The 21,367-nt window shown below is 39.2% G+C and overlaps 1 protein-coding gene across 1 annotated transcript in view; it reads right to left on the bottom strand.

Annotated features, from left to right (window-relative positions):
• Positions 1-20,787, bottom strand: part of NUBPL (NUBP iron-sulfur cluster assembly factor, mitochondrial) — an 83,472-nt gene extending 62,685 nt beyond the window's left edge. Inside the window, exons 1-4 of the mRNA XM_064658581.1 lie at positions 20,634-20,787; positions 19,588-19,735; positions 13,858-13,892; positions 1,247-1,337 (exon numbers count right to left, since the gene is read on the bottom strand). Coding sequence (XP_064514651.1) covers positions 1,247-1,337; positions 13,858-13,892; positions 19,588-19,735; positions 20,634-20,771 — 412 coding nt within the window. The 5' untranslated portion in view covers positions 20,772-20,787. The remainder of the gene's footprint in view (positions 1-1,246; positions 1,338-13,857; positions 13,893-19,587; positions 19,736-20,633) is intronic.
• Between the last annotated feature and the right edge of the window lie 580 nt (positions 20,788-21,367).

Genomic DNA, 21,367 nt, shown 5'->3' with positions numbered 1-21,367 from the left:
GAAATACAAATTCTATCCTATTATCATTCATACCAAATTACTACATGTCTCTCTCAGCAGACTTGTGTAATGTGTCAAGCTTTTGAAAGATACAAACTCATTTTTCTGTCAGGTAAAAAAAAAAAGTATGTTCTTTAAATCCTGATATTTACTTGTACATTCCACACAGAACTAGAAAGAATATGTTTTAGTGATCAAAATGTTAGTGCTTAGAAGTCAACAGCAGCAGTTTCAGTTCAGAAAAATCCTCCAATTTTTTTCTATTACATTGAACTCTGCATTTTTTAACAACGCTTGAAACATGTTGAGACAAAAGCTCATAGTGAATTTTCAGCTGTTTACCAAAATATCTACAGTCACTGAAGCAAAACTGAGTTGCCCAATATCTAAACATACTCTTAAGTTCTTGCATTTCTGGCAAGTTCATTTGTATGATCATAAGAAAATTTACATTTTGTATGGATTCATAAAATACAGAGCAAAATGACTAAGAAGTTCTAAGTTATCTAATCAATATTTCAGACAGTGAGAGAAAAAATTGGAGAAACAAAAGTCAATGTCACATAAAAATGACAAAATAGGCCCTTTCGTGTTCATACTGCACGATGCACTTCAAACGCAAAATTCATAGTAAAAAAATCTTCCTTATTTCTCTCAAGACTCTCCTACCTCAATTTATGTTTTCCCAGAATTCTTCCTAGCAGAAGGAAAAGTAGAAGTTTTGTCTATGTCTTTACCTTCTGCACTGCATTCACACACACACAACTTCAAATTACTCAAGTGGCCGAGCACGTTTGGTTGAAGAGAGACCAAACAGAATCATTTTAAGGACATTTTGTACAAGCTCCTGTAATGATCCTTCTCTTATTTCTTTTAATGTTTTCTTTTTCCTTAGATTACTGGCTTTTGTTCTTTAATTGAAGGTCATCTATTGCAGGGTATTGTACAGCAAGTTTAAAACTACTAAATAACCTTCCTTTCCCAGATGGCCTTTCCACTGTCTATAGTAATAATCCATGAAACTGCCAAAGTCTGTGGATTAACAAAAAATAAGACCCTGAATATGCTCCTAAATTGTACAAGCTAGCTCTGAAAGCAATCTCAATACTATATATAAATAAACAAATAAGTCAGTCTTCTGTTTGCATCCCTTCTGTGCCACACCAAGGAAGCACCAATGAGTGGATGAGGGGACCATGCTCATCCCTGTACAACGAAGACAGGAAGAAAAATCACTTCCACTTACTTGGTGTTAATTCGGGGTTTCCTTTTAAATTCATCATTTTTGGAATTGAAGGTCCATATATGTCTGCATCAAGTAAACCAACTTCTTTTGTCTGTATAAGGAACAAAAAAAAAAAGGAATTGTCAAAACATGTCTTCCTTTCTGAATTATTAGCTGAGCAAAATTCAAAACTGCCCATAGAAATAAAAATAGGATCTTGATTTAGACATCAGTTATCATTGTTTCCTTTCTCTCTAAATTGCAGTTGAAAAATGAAATATAACAATGTCTACAAGTTGAGTAAGACATCTTTATAAAATCTAGATTCTCAATACGCAGAATCCTCACTTGCACATTTTCTTATTTACATAATGTAGACCACAGACTTTATATTACCAAACATTATGAACAACGTTCTCTCTACTCCACGAACATTTACACAGAAATATGTTAACTTTTTAAAAAAGGTATCAAATTTTATTGTAAAAAAAAAAACACCAACAAATTAGGTTTGTAAATATATTCAACTTTATGCAGTGATCATAAGGAATGTGAAAAACATAAAAAACATTTTTTTTCTTCCACTTAAGTAGCCAGAGCAAACTTTTGCAGACATTCTGAAGTTACTGAAATGCAAGTCTGTGAAGTTAATTAAGCAGGCATAACATTTTAATCAAATATATTTACACAAAAGTATGCTAAAAATGGGTTTATTCAGCTACATATGGTACATTACACAATAAACTTTAAATAAAAATTATTTCAACTATGTAGTCTAGACTTAGAAGAGTTTTTTCTGTATTCATTTTTATAGATATACATACATATTTTGTGGAAATTAAAACTATTTTTCCTACAGATGGCAAGACACACTATGAATTACCAAGTTCTGCAAATTAAGTAGTAAAGAGCAAGCCCTTTAAAGTGCTGAATGTCAAGTTTCTCTAATATAAAAAGCTAACTGTATTCAACATTTTGCAAAATAGCAAACAAGTATGTTTAAAAGGTTAAGGCAGCAATAGGAGCTTTTCCAACACTGCCAAATCAGCCTTCCCCTGTCAGTGTTTCAAAATGTGGGCTTCACTTTTTGGATGATGCTTTCCTAATTTGGTATCTTATATTAAGCCATTTTGTTATCACAGTTTTGATGGGAAAGAAAGAAAGATAAAGGCTCAGTGATAACTATTGAGCTTCTGGTTAGAAGAGGAGTGCAACAAGGCTTTTAATGCAAGTATACAGCATCTTTACCCTTGAATGGAACTTCTAAACATGAAATACATTCTGTGGCATCACAATCAGTTTGTTTACTGTAGTTTTTTAATCGAGAAATGCACCTGGATTAAAAACCTGAGTATTGAGGCTACTGCTACTAAATAAATCTGAATTTCAATTAAGATAAGGAAGCAAACTCATAGAAGACTAGACAACTAAGAAGCAAGACTGACACTTGTTAGTACAACATATCATAGAATCATAAAATCATTTAGGTTGTAAAAGACCTCATCAAGTCCAACCATTAACCTATATGTAATAATTTGAGTTTCTGGGCATTGTTCTTCTGTAGAGGTTGCTTTCTTTTTTCCTTCTCTTTTTTAAAGCTGTTGATATTGAATCCTGAAGACATCCTTAACAGCTCAACAATTTGCAGTGTTAAATTTACCTATTATAAGACAGATGTATCTTAAATTTTACAACTAAGATGTGAAAAAAAAATGCATTAACATTTTATCTACTATGTACTTTGAAAAATAAGTTTTTACTACAAAAATCAGCCAAATTTGGGTTCAGTTGTTCAATGTACTTTTTATTAAACAGAGCAAAGCACATGTAATTATATGGATTATTTAATTTAGATTTTTTTAAGCATTTTTTTCTTTATAACATCTTGTGAAAACTACTAGAAAAAAGTTCAGGAGTTCCTCTAAGAAATTATTCTACTTCTTGCCTACTGCATGAGAGCTGTGATTTCAAAAATATTGAAAAGACCCGTTTTTATGTTAGACTTCAAAGACATCAACAGAGCATTAGAGTTTCTTTGTTCTTATACAAAATGTATTATTTTAACAGATTAGAAAGATTGGTGACCCAGTCCCTTTATCTGTGTTAGCAGCTAATCCAACCCATCAAAACATCATTTAAGGGCTGTGCCACCTAATTCCTTCCCAACAAAAGTAAATATTTGCTGGAACACCTACAGTGTTTTACACTTGACTGACATACTTTCCCTCAATTTTTTGCGGTTTCTCCCCACCCCCAGCATGGATTGTGACTATGCACTGACTGACTACCATGATCTCACAACTCACTACAGTTTTATTTTCAGCCTAAAGGGACTGAAGATTTAAGATGATCTAAATTAATTAGACTCATTTTATGACCTCCTGGATATAATCAGGTCTTCACCAGTACAGGCCACTTATTCCTAGAAGTCAGCAGGAAGGTATCTACAAGTGTACAAAATTTCCTGAATAGATACAAGCACACTGGAGAAAAACATTCTTCAATTACCTAGGAAGACTTTCCAAATTCAGCTGTTACTCCAAATTACAAAGTTGATCTTTGTTTCAAGCAAATACAATAAACCTGATAGTTTCTCAAAAAAATCTACACACTTCCTCAGACGCAAGGAAAGTGCCAGTTTCCAAGATGCACTGTTTGTGTTCATGGATATGGTTCAATAAAACTGTTGTCTTCAAACAGAAGAATAATTAACAGATCCTCGAGTTTCTACAACTCACGTTTACAAAACCACAAGTGTTCCTGTAAGCACGGTGCTTTCTACTGGATTATAGGAGAAAGGTCCTTTGGCAAATCCTTAAATCACTGGCAGAACCTCACTAAAGATAGCCTAAGGCAGGGGTTTTTTTCTTCACCAAGCAATTCAACATGTTAGGTAAGAATTCTTACTGCCTAAAAGCAGCAGCTTATACACAAAGCATTGGCCCAATAAGCTATGGTTTTGAGTTTTGTTTCTCCCAGCTATCCCTGCTTTTGCAGTATCTAAGCATCCCTAGAATACCAATAAAACCCCTTTACTCAAGGTTTAACTATCTTGGAAATACATTATGGCAGTTACCAAGGGATCTTTTAAGGCAGGCACAGCACAGTCCAGATCATCTCTTCCAGCATTTACTATGTTTTAAATGCCCAAGAGAAGAAATAATATGCACACACCTGGATGCTACCACATGAAACTGTTCATCAGAATTACCAACACCAGATACTTCTCATGCTGACTGAAATGTAATCCAGATGCATGTTACAATAATTAAAAAATTAAATTAAATTTTAATAAATTGTGTTTCCCCCATATAACCCACACCTCATACAAAACAAGAACATCTTTCAAAGCATTGCTGTACTAAAACAAATCCTAAAAAAACAGGCATAACATCAGACAAGGCAAAAAAGAACATCTGGGCAGAAGAAACAGATTACAGGGGATCACAAGCAGAACCAAGAAGGCAACTTAAAATAAAAAGAGGGGGGGAAAAAAAGCTCTAAGATTCTTCTTATGCCCTCTGGCATTATTTTCATATGCATATACATATCATTCTGACGCTGAATCTTTTTTTTCTTAAGTAATACTAGTTATACAAATAGAAATGCAGTATGTAAAGCACATTCAAGCACGCAGAACTCCCCCTGCTTTTAAGTGTTTTTCAGAGCAGAGCATACACCACTGCTACAGCCACCTTCGGCACTCTGCAGGAAAAGGATTCAGGAAATAAAACTCCACTATCTTCTTATGGCTGCATTTTCTCCTTATAAGCGTGTTTCTACCCTGTGCTATTAAACAAACAGCATTCCATCTCTCCAGACGACATAACAATAACCAAGTTCAAAACAGCTGTTCTCAAGTTAACATTTGTCCTTTTCCTTCCACCTGCCCAGCTGTGGACAAAAGTTTGAATCAATCTTCAACTTAACTACACTTCGAAAATACTTTCTAGAGACCTGTGTATTTTTGTTGCCTTACTGCAAGTTCTAAGCAGCAGTCACAAGCCTTGAGGCCATGTTGCTGAGAACACAGCTGCGCTGGGCAGGGCACGTCTCCAGGATGAAGGACCACCGCCTCCCTAAGATCCTGCTTTATGGTGAACTTGCCACCAGCTGCCACATGAAGAGCCCCGAAGAGAAGATACAAGGACTCCTTGAAACAACATCTCAGCCTTGGCCATATTGATCAACATAACTGGTCTACTCTGGCCTCCAATCGGGAGGTCTGGAGACACACCATCTATAACGCTGCTGATCCCTTTGAGAACATACGCAGGATCACTCTCGAGGAGAAAAGACAATGCAGAAAGAATCGTGTCCTGCAGAATATACCACCTAAGGAGTCTTTCTGTTGTGCCTTTTGCAGTTGGACTTGTCTATCTCTTATTGGCCTAATCAGCCACCAGCATGCTTGCAACAAATGTGGATAGAGCCTTCCCAAATCTTCGTTCGCGAAGCCTAGCCAAGTGACTGCAAGTTCTAAACAGCTTAAATCCTCAAGATACAACTGACTATGTAACCATTCCCATATGATTTAATCATGTAATTCCTGGCCACTGGAAGCTACTTTGAAAAAAAAAAATATACAAACTAACACATACAGAATTATTGTCTTCTTCATGCAGAGTAAGAGCCTTATCAAAATCCCGTCAGGCAGAGAACACAATATTAAAATTAAATATATTGTCAGCACATGAAAAAACACAGAAGTACTCTCTTGTTAGCAAAAACTATACTTAAAAACTCGGAAATGTGCACACTTACCTTCTTACTAATGCTTTTAAGACTTCTCTCTAGATAAACACTCTCTAGCACAGGCCAACTACCACTAGGATTTGCTCTTTCTGCAGCACTGGTACCGGCTGCCATGGTCTCATCTGATCACTGGTGAGCTTAAGACCACAAAAAAAAATTTACAGAATAAAGGATTGTGATAAGGAACTATAATTCCTCTTCATTTTCTGCTTTTACATCATGGACTACATACTTCTTTCTACTTCACTACCATTTATCTTCTCAGCAAGATACTAATTTCCCCATTAGACCTCTCTAAAGATTTCTGACAAACATTCAGCATAACGTATTATAAGTTATATAATCACTGCAGCTCTTAACCCAGTACCAATACAGTGAAGTTTTCATTGCAATTCAGAAATTTCTCTCACCTACACTAAGAAACAAAAACAAGTTTTCACAGTCACCAGGTAGAGATTCTATATTTACAAGAAACCAAATGCTAAGTCAATAGATGAAGATATTCTTGCATATATCCCTGAAAGATGACAATTCCACAGCTTCATTTTGTGCAGTGTACAAAATACAGGCATAGAGAACCTCACCAAAAAGATCCTTTCCTTTACCTTCTCTGGCAAGATTATCAAAGTAATTAAAGTTCACTTTAGTCCTTGAACCTGGCCACTGCCTTGTGAGCAAAACGATCAAGATTTGGAAGACAGCTGTATTCTAAACCAACAATTTTCAAGCTCTGAACTTAATTATAATTATTTTGGGGGAAAAAAATAAAGTTGTTAAAGGCCATATTAGACAAAGTCCTGGCAGAGAAAGGTCTTGTAAAAAACCCAGTAAATTCTGCCTCCTTTGCTTTTCCTCATGCAGATTAGAAAATATTCAATTGCTATTATGTTTGTTCTCTTAGGCAGGTAAGTTTTACTATACACAATCCTTGTTCAGATGGCATAAGTCTATACTCATGACAAAATGATCCATATCTTTCATCCTCTTAGCTATTTGAACAGACTTCAGAACTGTTTAGTTTCTCCCTACACTTTCTTTACGTAGCTTCCCTTTTTCGTCTTTCAGGGAATATTAACAATGAAATCAATTACACTTTCCAGTAACAAATTTTCAACCAAATGCAACCAGTTCTATTCACATATCACAAAGGATCCCTCCCCACATAATTCTGTGTGCAGAGGAGAATATGGTGATATTAATTTCTTCCAAGTTGCCAAATGCTTTATTGAGGAACAGACCTGACTAAAGACTTCATACCAACAGAAAGAAAGAAAGGGAAAAAAAAAGAATAAAGAAAAAGAATGAAAAAAGGAACTCACAAGAAGCTGCTATAAATAGCTGTTAATCAACATAGCCTACGTTACTGCTAAGCATCCAGAGACTCTTTGACAGCATTAATTTCATTTTTGCTCATATTATCTGAGACTTTTTCCATACTTGGTAAGGCATACGTATCCCCACTGGATGTTAGTGGATGGTATTTCACTTTGAAGTAAACTCTGCAGCTCACCAGAATTCCCTGGTGTTCAGTCTGGGAGGGATAGAGGCACAGGTTAATGAGCTGTCATTTTTCTATATGGTGAAGGCTTTCCTACACTAGAAGTGCTCCCAGCATTCAGTAGCTGCAGTCCATTCCAAAGACAGAGATTCTAGCTTTGCTAAGTGAGGGTGCCAGTTATTTTAAAGCTGGTGCTCTTAATCCACCACCAGGACTCTCAATTTACCCTTTTAATGTCATTATAGACTTAGAGCTAATCCCAAACTGCAAGCAGCAACACACAGGACAAAAGGGAACTTAAAATCAGGATAGGCTATGGATTCCTCATTTGACATACTGACACAATGAATAGCCATCTTTTAATCCCTAATTCTCTAACTCTTTCAGCTGCACACAATATTTAAGTGCCTAGCTGTAAATTGGATTAAAGCCAAAAACGTACCACTGCAGTTTCCTTGCTCTCTATCCTAGAAACACAAACTTGCTTTAAACACTCAGTCTGCTACTGGTTTAAAAGTCCTTTTCCTTCCATAGCAGTCTGCATTAGCTCCTACTCAAGCTTCTTAATAATCAGATACCAGTAATTCAGCCTTGTTTGGCCTTCCTGCACATTATGTATCCCATTCAAAAAAAATTCAATATAGCACCACTGAAAAAGAAATTACCGAAATGGAATCCCTAACATTACCCCATCTCTACAAGATGCCTCTCCACTTTCACAGCATGTCAAATTATTACAAACATGCTCCATCTTTCACATCAGTCTCTGCGATATTTGCACTAGGCTTTCAATGACTTGAAGACTAAGGATGCAAGTACTTAACTCTATTTCATATATTTCATAATATTTCATAATAAAAAAGGGGAAATTTTCTTCAAATTAAGCATATAGTTATCTGATTTAAATAAAACATTTTAAGATGTCTGTGTTTTAAAATGTTTTTAATTTCACTCATGTTTTACTTGAAAAACAGATTTTTAAAGCTTTATTCCCTCATTTTCTCAGCTGATCTAGAAGCTGTCATTGCAAAATAATCCCAATCAATTCTAACTAGCATCTCCACCTTTATTGACACTTTATAGCATTAAGAAACAAGCATGAAGACCTTACCTACAGCAATTAAAGTCTGCTGATTCTCTAAGCAACAGAGGTAGAGATGCCTAGAAATCAAACCCTAATAATTAGAAAAGCCGCATAGGAGGAAGACAAAACAGGTCAAAACCTGCTTTCACACTACGATTACTCAGCGAAGGAGCCTATTATTGTCCTAATTCTTCTAGATTTGTTTGTCCTCCCACGTGGATTTTTTCCTTACCAACAAGAAATGTATATACATTGTGAAGTCATCTATGAATGCAGCAGTCAAATATTACCCTGTGGACAAATAGCTTAGTTACAGGAGCCAAAAATTTTGGGGGAGGAAGAAAGCTGGAATGTACAGAAAGTAAGCTTGGGTGGCTTTTGAGCAGTTTCAAAATGTGTGTTTTATTAAATACACGTTTTGAAGAAATTAAAATTAATTTTGGTATCACAATACTGAATTCCATGAAGACTCAGCTCCTCACTAAGTCATTTCTGTGCTGTAACTTGCCATACATGTATGAGAAACTTCTTACTCGCCTATGTGTATATTGGGCAGATACCCATGCGAGTTTTCTGGTTTAGAAAGAAAAGAAACCCACACTGGGCTGTGCCATTCCGCAGCGATGGCGCTGCAGTTCCCCCCCGCTGCCGCCCCCTCACGCCGTGCCCGGCCTCCCGCTGCCCGCGCGCCCCCTGCCGGCCCCGCCGCCCCACGGACACGGACACGGACACGGACACGGACACGGACACGGACACGGACACGGACACGGACACGGACACGGACACGGACGGGCCCTGCCGAAATCCCCGCGTTGCTCAGCAACCCACGGGCTTGCTTGGGAACGGGGGCCACTCCCCGAGCTCAAATCGCCCTTGATGCATCCCAAATTTTGGTCCTAGCCCGCGTGACCCCGTAATCCCTTGGCGCAGAGCTCGGCTAGAATAGTGAAAACTGCTGCCTTTAACCACATGTCCCCACTGCTGCAGGCAGAAGCCACTTGCTTCTGCTTACATGCTAACTTGTTCCATATGGTTTTACTTCTTGCTCCTCTGTCCTTCACAACAAAAACATTTCATTGTATAATGAAAAATGTAAATCTTCCTGCATCTAAAAGGCAAGTCAAAGGAAATCTGACTGAGGAGCTTGCCTCATAGTGACAGCACAAGCACACAGCCTCCCAACTGGATTTGTGCCATCCTTAGTCATGCACAGCTGGTGTTTGCTCACTAAAATACTCTGTTCATAAACAAGCAATCTCTACCCTATTATTGCTGCCATCTATTAATTCAACTTGTTTCTACTATAATAAATCGTCTCTGGCCAGGCAGCTTTCATAAATAGTCATTCTAGTCTGAGTATGAATCGTCCTGGCACAAAACCCAAAAATTCTTCCCAACTGCTCCTAGGGGAGCACAACTGACTGCTGATACATCAAAAGAATGAAAAGAATCAGCTGTCAAACTAAGCGAGCAATTAAAAACAGGACACAAGGGTAAGACTTTAAGTTATTTCTTAACACAAAAAGAACATTGTATAGATTTATAGGCCTTGGTACAAGCCCAAGAGCTTATATATTTCTTAACTAATCCATCTACAACAGGTAACCCAGGGTACCAAAAAACTAATATACCAAGAAGGGATAAGAGGCTGTCCTGCTTGTTTTCCCTGGCTTTGAATCAAAAACTAAAATCAAACAAGAAAAAATAGAAAACCTCTCCAAAACCCCTACTCTGTCTTGGACATGGTACTAGGCATCTAAATGAAATCCAGTATTGAATTATTTACTCTGTAACCATGAGGTAAAAATACGCCAAACAGACTGAAAACCAGTATGCAAGACTTAGAACTCCCGAATTCTAATCTCGGCTCTGCCAATAACACCGTGGGACCATGACAATGTCCAAGTCTCTGTTGATGCCCTAGTATTTCAGACAATCACTAGAATAACTGAAAAAGCTTCCATATGAAAAAAAAAAAAAGTCTATCTATAGAAACAGTGGGGTTTTGGTTTTGTTTTTTTAACTATAGAAAGTAGACTTTCAAGAGAAGAGGGAAGGATGCTTTCTTTTATCGAGAGGACAAAAAATCCTTATGCTTTGACTTTTAATCTTCTAGTTTGACTATCAAACAAGACATCACAGCTGTCACTGAACACAGCAAGAATCTACTCTAATCCAGTCTCCTCTGAAAGCATCTTTTACAGATCACCCTCACCTGAAAACAGTTGTTCTCAACAGTCTGTGACCTGTATTATCTTAGAAAAAGAACAGTTGAGTTACAAACATAGAATTTATAACGCAAACACACTGTGTCTAATGAAGGAAGCACAGACCTTTATTGTCATGGTGATCTATCTTCCTCCATGAATCGTTCTTTCCTCCTTTAAGCAGTACATCAAGTCCAAGATCAGTTTCAATAAATCTGTATTTTGCTTATAAGAGATATAAGGACTGTAATAGGTTGCAGGGGGCTCCTGAAGCTCTGATTTACTCACATAATCATTACTGCTTCCTCTGAAAGAGACTAACTTACAAAAGCAATGAAGAGAAGAAAAACCATGGGAAGGTAATCCATAATCAGTAGTTATTAAACATAAAATGAAGGCATCCACTGCTGTGTGTCTGAGGATAAAGAAATTCACTATAAACTTTAGCAGGAGGCACCAGTGGACTCTGGGAAAAAAACTCCTTATTTACTTCTGTATTGGGTCTGGCTGAGCTGGAGTTCATTTCCCCATAGCAGCCCTCACAGTGCTGTGCTTTGCATTGGTAGCTAGAAGTGGATCAAGGGTTGGACTTGATGATCTCAGAGGTCCTTTCCAACCTGGCTGATTCTGTGATAACACACCAGTGTTTTGGCTTCTGCTGAGCACAGCATCAGTATGTAACGTTCCTTCCCCAGTCAAGGGCAAGATTCTGGGAAGGAGTACAAGTAGGCCAGCTGACCCAAACTAACCAGAGGGATATTCCATATCATATGATGTCAGCTCAGATACAAAAGCTTAGGAGAAGGAAGGGGGGCATCCATTGTCTCCAATGGCTGCCTGCTAAGAAAGCATTATGAGTCACTGAAGCCCTGCTTCCCAGGACATGGCTGGACATTGCTGCTGATGGGAAGTAGAGAATAAACCTCATTATTTTTCGCTTCGCTTTTCTGCACACAAGCTTTACTTTTCTGCTTTAGTAAAGTGCCTTATCCCAACCCACGAGTCATTTTCCATCTTTTTCTCTCTTCCCTTTTCCAGCTGGGAAGGGTAGTGATAGAGCAGCTGGGTGAGCACTTAAGGGCATCCAGCCAAGATCAACCCACTACAACTTCATTCGCCATAACAAAAGTGATCATTGCAATGACCTCTACAATTCAGAGCACTGGACAATCCTAGCCTGGAACAAGATCCACTTCAAAAGCCTGAGATACTCACCTCAAAAGCCTGACTCACAAAATTAGTGAACTGAAATCAATGTGAGTACACAAATGAACACACCAGTGACTTCAAGGCCAAAGTTTAAACATAAACATGATGTATGCATCATTATCTCAAAAAAAACCCAAAACAAAAACAAACAAAAAACCACACAAAAAAATATTAATGCATGAACAAGCAAGAGAGAGTTGAGTTTATTCAATCCACCTTAATTTCATGTTTTCTAACTTGTAACTACATCAATGCACAATTTCACCGAGGTAGCAGCTTGCTAACTTGTGACCATCGGTTCATGCAGGTCACAGCTCTTTCATCACTTTCAGCTCCTCCTCATTGATTAACATCCACCAGACGCTGGCCTGCGACTTCACACAGAATCGTAACATCACAAATGGCAGGTGCATTCTGCGTTTGCTTAACTTTCTTGGCTCAATTTCATTTAAAATTAGTTCTCAGTCTCTGATTTGCCACATAACTCCAGCAGTAACCTCTTCAATCATTCTAGACTATGGTCCCTCTTATTTGTGTGCTTCATGAGTGTTTTAATGGGCTACAGAAGTGGTATATGTTTAAAGCCAGATGCTTAACTCCTAAAAAAGGGCATAATCCCAAAACTTGTGTATGTCAGAATTACTAAGAGATGCTTTATCTCCATGTTCGAAAAGTATCAGACACAATCTTAAAAACACATAAACTGGTACTGAAAGTTATGTGCAATTAGTTGCCATGGTTTCCATGGAGCTACTCAATGGCCATCCAACAACAGATCACATTGCAGGCTCACATTTGTTTTACAAAAGTATTACAGCAAATGCCATGTTTTAAAGTTAATTAGAAGGAACCATTCAAGCAGTTTTGCTTTCAAGATGACAGATTTCTCTGAAATCAAATTACTCCAACAGCCTATTTAAAACACAGAATTAAAACTGTGAAATAACAAGATCAGATGCCATCACAAACAGTACATATTTCATATAACAGCTTTAAACATTCTTCTTATTAAGTGAGTTTATGGAAATTTCTTTTAACTTTATATAAAATTCCTACAGAAAGTGTGCAGATTGAATGTAAACCTCGCTCTTTCTACCTGTTGTTTTCTTTTACTCATCTTTTACAACATTAAAAAGATGCTACGTTTATCTGATTAAAGTAGTTGAGGATCTTTCTATTTAATGCTGTATGAGCACAAAACCTGCATTATACACCCTCATATAGGAAATGAGGCTTGCTTCTGAGTATACATGTGTGGCAATAAATGTGCACAATGGAACTACCCCCAGTCTGTAGCAGCAGGTGGACATAATGAACACCTGTGGTTTTTACACTTGAATTGTTCCCACCATCTATTTATAGTCCAGGTAACAGTTTGAGCAATACCAAACTGGGGAATGATAATTTTTCATTTTAAAAAAAAGTATTTCCAAGCTTTAGGGAAGATACATAGCTCTTTTTTTTTCCATAGCTGTTTATATATAAAGTATTTTTATAATAATTTCTCCAGAAAAAGTAAATCTTTGGACCTATATTTTTGAATCAGTGTTCTGAATTGATAGAATTTAATTATCTGTTAAGTGTCTCCAACCTGCACAAGCATCCTCTACTACATCTATACATTCTTGTAGAATTGAACTCAGTAACACACAAGGGAAAGGACACAGCCAAAGCAAGAGAAAGGATGAGATCTACTAAGTTATTAATGGTACTGATAAAATATAAACAAATTAACAGAAACTCAGAAGTCCACCAAAAACAAATAAAGAAATTAACTGTCAGAGTAAATACATTTAATGTATGTGACTGCCCTCAGCAGTAACCATTTGATATATGACACACATTTCACATTAAGGCTGATAATTAGATGATTACCTACCGAATCATTTGCTGCTAAGGCGAGGGCTATATTTACTGCAAGAAAGAGAAAAGAGAAAAAAACAAAAAGATTAAATCCGGGAAAACTGAATTGCTAAATATTGAGAACATTATCATTACTAACATGAGAAAATATAATATAAATACATGACACTTATTTAATAATTGCATCATCATCTTGGTTCTTAGCTTCTTGCACATCTACAATATTTTCAGTTTAAGTGGCAGCAGCACTCACATTTCAGTTCACATTTGTTAACAAGTGAACAAACTTAATCTGCAAAAACTTGCAAACTCTTAAGTTTCTAGAGGACATTGCAAAATAAAAACAATCTCAGTATTTTGCCAAAGCACAACATTAAGGAAAAATTTTTGAGGTACCCACTTCTGAATAGTGGACACCGTACTACAAAACTAAATTCACCCTGTCACTGATAACCTTCACCCTTCATTGGTAACAGTCTCCAGTGAACTTTCATAAAACTAGAATTTAGGTAAGTATTGGCATGAACTATTAAAGCACAGTGACCAGGAAGATGATATCACTATTATTGATTTCTTGTGATATATTGAACATAGATGTTTCCTGGAACAAGGTGCAAGGTATGCTTTTCACTTGATTTTTATGCCAGAAAACAAAATCACATCTACCTGAAAGCAACTGTAACAACTAAAGAAACAGACAAAAAGGGATGAAGCAACTAAAAAGACTGAGTTTGTTTACAGTTTTTATATTTCCATCAATACTTAATTCCCATAATTAAAAAGCACATGCAAGAAATGGTATCTTTAATGGCTGACCAGCTTCAATTATGTTAGAAGACCTCCCAGAAGCTTCGGTATAAACAAATAGTAATTTTTATAATGCAAGCAGTAACATGTTTTAGGAAAAAAAAAAATACACACCACAAGAAGAAACCCAACACACACAACTCTTTCTTGGCTAACATCTTTTGTTTTCTTTACATACTGCTGTTTGTCAGTCCACACAACCTTTCAACAGAGCTAAGCTGCAGTCAGTCTTGTTCTACCAGAAGAGTATAATGGTTCTGAGAACAAGCTGGGGAGCCAGATTCCCATCTGGAAGAACTGAAAAAGGTAAGCTCTTTCAAACAAAACGGTCAGGGTGTTAACAAGGACAACTGTACAGCTTTCTCTAAGAGGCACACAGCCTCTGTTTACTCCTAAGCTAATAAAGCACATAGATTTTATTCTTCAACTTGCTATTTAAACATAGGCTTGATTAATTATTCCCCAAATCAATCATGGGAAAATTCATCTTCTGAAAGTTGGAGACCAATCTACAAACCACAGATAAGGGGAAAAAATGAACAAACCAATTTTATTATCAATAAAAAAGAAAAAAAAAAAACTGCAACTCATATCTGAAGAAGGAAGATAGACACTGTCTTAAAAATCACTTCATACATCTATCTTCATCTTACACACCTTTCATGTGTGAAAATTAATGTATGATCCACAATGCTTCTTTAATAAAAAATATTTGACTACTGAAGGGAAAGAAGGGAAACAATATAGCACGTAAACCTAAGTTTTTTAGCAAGATATCTAGCTGAACACTTGATGTTGAATCCCAGCTGAATCTTGCACTCCCTTGTATTTGTATTACTGTCAGTTCCAAGAGGGCGTAAACATGCAGCATAGGACCTAACCTGATCCTAAACATTCATATTGGCCCTAACTACTAAGTTCCTATAGCCAGGAGTGCAGGAGAGCAAGGCAGTACATGCCAGAAAGTCTATACAACTTCTAAGCAGGCAACTTCTAATCATGATCTCTCCACTCATGGGTTTAGCACTCATGCTAAACCAGCAGCTCCATCTGCCAACCAGTATCAGGAATGATGCACAGGCTGATCCAAGTTAGTCTAATCCAACCTAAACCTGGCATGAAGCCTTGGATATTGGGAAAAGGTTCTTCACTCAGAGGAGGGCTGGGCACTGGAACAGGATCCCCAGGGAAGTGGTCACAGCACCAAACCTGACTGAGTTCAAGATATATTTGGACGATACTCTCAGGCACAAGGTGTGACTCCTGGGGATGGTCCTGAGCTGGGCCAGCAGCTGAACTCTGATGATCCTTGTGGGCTCCTTTCAACTCAGGATATTCTATGATTCTAGTCTTCTTGAAATCAGCACAAGGGTGGAAGGTTTATTACCATGTACTTTCTAACTTCCAAATCCAAACTGGCCGTAGGAATAGCACGGCTGAAGTCTCAAAACACCGAGCTAACAACACAAATAAAACTTCTTGGTCCAAAATCAGACGTATATAGAACCAGCTGAGTGTGCCTGTATCTGTAACATGGTTAACATACATCATCAATAAAATATGTATAGATAATTTAGATGAACTCTGAAAGATAACTTTCAATACTTATGTCTCAACACAAGCGCCATTTAGAAACAGAATTTATCAGAATATTTTACCATGTAGAGAAGGCCCAAAATCAAAAAAGTTTCAATAATAGTGTATCCTACATGCAGAACAAAAGTACGCAAGAGGAAAAAGAAGTTAAAACACAGTTAATATGACTGAGACAAAGTCAACACATGGTAAAATGTATCAGCCTTCCTGAACAATACTAACAAATCTCAGCCTGTTAGTCTTTGCTAAAAATGTCTGGAGGCCCACATAGTAAGTAGTTTTATTTTCCCCAAACTTCAGGATTATCAATATGTGAGCAAGAACATCAGTCTTTAATTTTATTTTACTTCCACAGCTGAAAACAGCAAGACTTTCAATAAATAAAAAATGCCTCTTTTTTCAAGACCACACGTTTACCTCTTCTCATGCCAAGATCAATTTTCTTCAGTAATCTCATCTTCAGGCTATTGCAAAAGAGGGAACAGAAGAGAAAGAATAAAAAAAAAAAAAAAAAAAAAAAAAAAAAGAAAACCACCACACCACAAACCCTAAACTTTGGCCAGATGGAGTAAATACAGAAGGATGCTGTTAAAAGACAGCAACTTGACAGGAAAGTGACAGAAAACACAGGAAACAAACAAAGGATCCAAGACTTGTACTAGACAAAAAGAAACAACAACAAAAAACAACTGAAGCATTTAAACATACATTGAAAAATATATTTCCTATAGCACAACTGCTTCTAATCATTGACTACATTGATCTCAGAAGACCAAAAAGCGCTGGAAGCAACAAAGAATACAACATGGAAGCCAAATGCAACAAACAGAAAGAGTTATTCAACAGGTGAAGGAATGGCCCTGACAAACTTGACCAGAATGCAGATGCTCTTGTCCAGAAATGGAGATCCAGAGCACTTAAAACATTACCACACTGAGAAAAACAATAAAAAGAACCCTGATAGGCTTTCTGAGATACAAGCAGTAAGACTATTTTCTGTAGTGCTTTAGGAATTAGAGGTGCTTACTATTCTCTTTTCTTCTAAATTCCTGCTCTCAAAATGTGTCAGCAGAATTGTCCCCAAACATATTTCCCACAAACCTCAATTACAAAGAATATAATTTTAAATACATAATTCAGTAATGGTGCCGTGCAATACTTTTGTTTATACTAGTTATCTGATCTTTTGTTGTCCCTCTGAATCATTAAATTTATTCTCATTATAATAAACAAGAATATAGATTTTCTTCTCAATATTATGAATTAATACATTCATTAAAAAAGGTTGTCCAATACAGCTACATTTGAACAGTTCATTTACGTTTCTAATCTCTTATTTAATGCTTGTTGAACCCTGATATTTTATTTTTAAATGCATGGGAACAAACTCTCTCCCAGCTTTAAGTATTATTTATACATATGTTATATTTTATGTAGAAATTACATATAGGTGCCAGTTAGCAGAACTTGAATTCACACATTTGTTTGCAGACACAAGAAGAATAGTCTGAATTTACTTTTCAAATTATGTTCATTTTGTAAACTTTTGACAGACAAACAGTTATTTGGTATTTTACCTGAAACAACCAGACCATGAATTATAATGATGTACCTTTTGGTTGATGGTTAAGAAATGCAAGTGTTAATTATTTTGCATGTCTTTGTATAGGTATGTGTATCCTATGTATAGGATAATAGATAAATAGATTAAAAAAAAAAAAGGAAATTATTTTTTTCTAAGTATAGTTACTTTTAGTACAGGTATCATGTTTGTCTGTTCTAGTGTTTATTATCCAACAGCCCTTTTCAAGCACGGCTGAAATACAAAACAAAAAATGGTAAATTAAAAGCTATATCCATCTGTTATTCTCAACAACTGGACATGAACAGTACACATTATTCAACTAAAGCATGACTCTTCTCCAATCTAGATGCTAAGGAAGAGATCTTTAAACAAATTTCTAACACTTTACACAGACCTTTTCAAAGAAGTTTACCTTCAGTGTCACAGAATCATAGAATGGTTTGAGTTGGAAGGGACTCTAAAGATCAGCCAGCTCCAAACCCCTGCCATGGAGAGGGACACCTTCCACTAGACCAGGTCGTGCAAAACCCCATCCAACCCGGCATTGAACACATCCAGGGACAGGGTATCTACCACTTCTCTGAGCAACCTGTTCCAGTGCCTCACCACCCTCAGAGTAAAGAATTTCTTCCTAACATCTCATCTACATCTCTCCATTTCAAGCTTAGAACCATTCACTCTTGTCCTATCACTATCTGCCCATGTAAAAAGCCACTCTCCTTCCCTTTTAGAAGTCCCCTTTAAGTACTGGAAGGCTGCTATAATGTCTCCCTAGAGCCTTCTTTTCTCCCCGTTGAAGCACCCCAAATCTCTCAGCCTGTCTTCACAGCAGAGATGCTCCAGCCTTCCGATCACCTTTGTGGCACTCATCTGGACCCACTCTAACAGGTCCATGTCCTTCTTATGCTGGAGGACCCAAACTTGGATGCAGTGTGACCATCCAGCCAATTCCTTATCCACCAAGTGGTCCATACATCAAATCCCGGTCTCTCCAGTTCAGACAAAAGGATGTTGTGCAGGAGAGAGCCAAATGTTTTACACAAGTCCAGGGAGATAACACCAGTCACTCTTCCCTCGTCCACCACAACTGTAACCCCATCTTAGAAGGCTACCACAGTCGCTGGCATGATGATTATTTTTCCATTTTGCCATCATTGTTTAAGTTCAAGAAAATTTCTGCAGTACTGGTAACCCATGAATTATCTCGTTCTACCACCTAGGAACAACTGCACAGTTAGAAAACAATTAATCTAAAACCTAATGGTGGAGTAGACAGTTTTGTGGTTTACAACTACTGTTTCCTCTTTTGTTTATGAAACAACTATACAAGTAGTTGAGAAAATTGGACAGTCCTGATTTTGAGCCTTTCTAAATATTAGTGTCCTCGACAGAGCACATGACCATGCTCACATAGCAGAGAGACACTGTACAGGCACATCTAAGCTGCCAGAGGAAGTGCCACCGCACTACCATATGATCCAATTCACCTCAGCTTACATTGCCTCTTAAAGCAGACTGTCTCAGGACACCACTGCACTATTAGATACTATTTCAAAGCTGTCTGCTCCATTTATATCTTATTTAAAGGCAAGACTTCTGTACCCAAACAGATTCTCAATGGCTGCAATGGGACTCAACAGAGGTAAAGGGCAGTGTTAGTGGAACTAATTTACAAGCTAATGACACAAGCATCCAAATATTCTTTACCAAGTATTAGAAAATGTGCAAAGTCAACAATTAAAAAAGGTCAAATCTTACCTGCTGTTGTTGATTTTCCAACTCCCCCTTTTCCAGAAGCCAAGACCACCACCTGCTTAACTCCTTCTATGGGCTTCTGCTTTGGCAGCCCGCGTGACAGGATCCGGGCGCGTCTGTCCCCAAGGGAATCGTCCCCGGAGCTCGAGGACTAACAAAACCAGAATGCAAGTAAATGGTATGCATCAACATGCAGCTTTCGCAGAGTTGACAAGAAGGAACCCACCCGCACACTGAGAAATTGTCGCTACTAGTCCAAGAAAACCCTTTGGCACGCGGGCTCTCCCAAAGGGAGCCTGCTTCACAAGGCGGGCAGGGACAGGGCCCACTTAAAAGTAACCCCAGATTTGCTTAGACTCAAATATGATCGATCTTAACACCTAAACTAAAAGAAAAAAAAAGCAGGACTTGTGTTGAAATAAACCAAAGCACTCCTTTACAAGTCGAAGCTTTAAAAAAGAGGCCAAACCTAGCCATCTTTTCTGCACAGTTGTTTCAGGCACAACAAACACGGCAAACAGCGAAGCAGCAGAACGCGAGGCGCTGAGGGCAGGCGGTGCCGCACAGGCAGCTGCCCCGAGGGCTGTCCGTGCCCGCCCCGAGCCGTGCCACAGGCATCCTCTCCGCCGCTCCTGCGGCCCCGCGGCAGGACGGAGCGAGCAGCCGAGCGGAGCATCCCCGCGGGCAGCGTCCCACCTGCTCCCGGGAGGTACAATTTCACCGCCAAAGGCGGTGAGCGCCGCGCTACTCTCTGGGAGTGGACTCAGATCCAGGCAAAAAGCAGGCAGACCCCATCTCCCTCTACCCAGCCCAACACTACCCTAGACCTAGACCTAAGCGACCGCATCCTCTCCCGCAGGGATACTGCTGCCGAACTGGCCACCGCAGCACACAGTCCGTCAGGGCATCCACGGAGAGCCAGACTACGGCAGTTCACTCGCCTGCCGCCCTCCGCAGCGCGCCCTCAAGCACAGCCCGCCGCTCGGCCGCTCCGCTCCCCTCCCGCCCCGGGCGGACGCGGCGCACGGCGGAGCTCACGCCTCACTCACCGCGGAGCCGGCGAACGGAGCGGAGCAAGCGGCGGGCGCGCAACCCGGACCGCGCGACGGCGCTGCCGCAGCCCGCCCGCCGCCGGCAGGGAGGAGGCGGGCAGCGCTCCGCACCCAGCGCCAGGCGGGACCCGCCATCCCGCCGCCGCCCCGCCCCCGGCGCGCTGAGATGGCGCCGTCTGCCCGCGCCCCGGCCCGCCCCGCGCTCCGCCCGGCACAGGGCCCCGGGGGAGGCGGTGGCGCTGGCTGTGCCGGGGAGAGAGCGCGGCTTGTTGGATGTGAGAGCCTGGCGCTGAGAACTGCTGCGGCCCCGGACTTGGGTGGAAGAGACCCAGGTCGTCCCGCAGAGAGCACAAGCGGTGGCACTGTGAAGCAGCAGCACGGAAGGCGGCTCCCTGCCTCTGTCTGTAAGGAAAAGGGGGCCAAGGGATCAGCACCGAGTGACCACACGCATTACAAATTGGTTCGGACTTGCTCCTTATAATGCTGTACTTGTCCCCGCAGAGGGTCGTTCTGGCGCTCTCTGCAGCCCTCCCTCGGCCTGTCAATGCCTTCCGAGTTCTCATCTTGGCCCGCAAAATGGTCGGCCGAGAGCTTGGTCCTGTCTTGGTTTGTATTCTCTACAAATATATATATCCCGTTTTCTCCTTGGGGTCATTAGGTAAAAGAACAGAGACCTGTAGCCAAGACAGATGCCACCTGTTTGGTTTTGTTTGTGTTGGTTTTTGTTTTGT

This window comes from Pseudopipra pipra, chromosome 6 (genome assembly GCF_036250125.1).
Source record: "Pseudopipra pipra isolate bDixPip1 chromosome 6, bDixPip1.hap1, whole genome shotgun sequence".
NCBI classification, from domain to species: Eukaryota; Metazoa; Chordata; class Aves; order Passeriformes; family Pipridae; genus Pseudopipra; species Pseudopipra pipra.
Note: the sequence above shows the minus strand (reverse complement) of the source record. Positions and strands in the feature narration are given on the sequence as shown.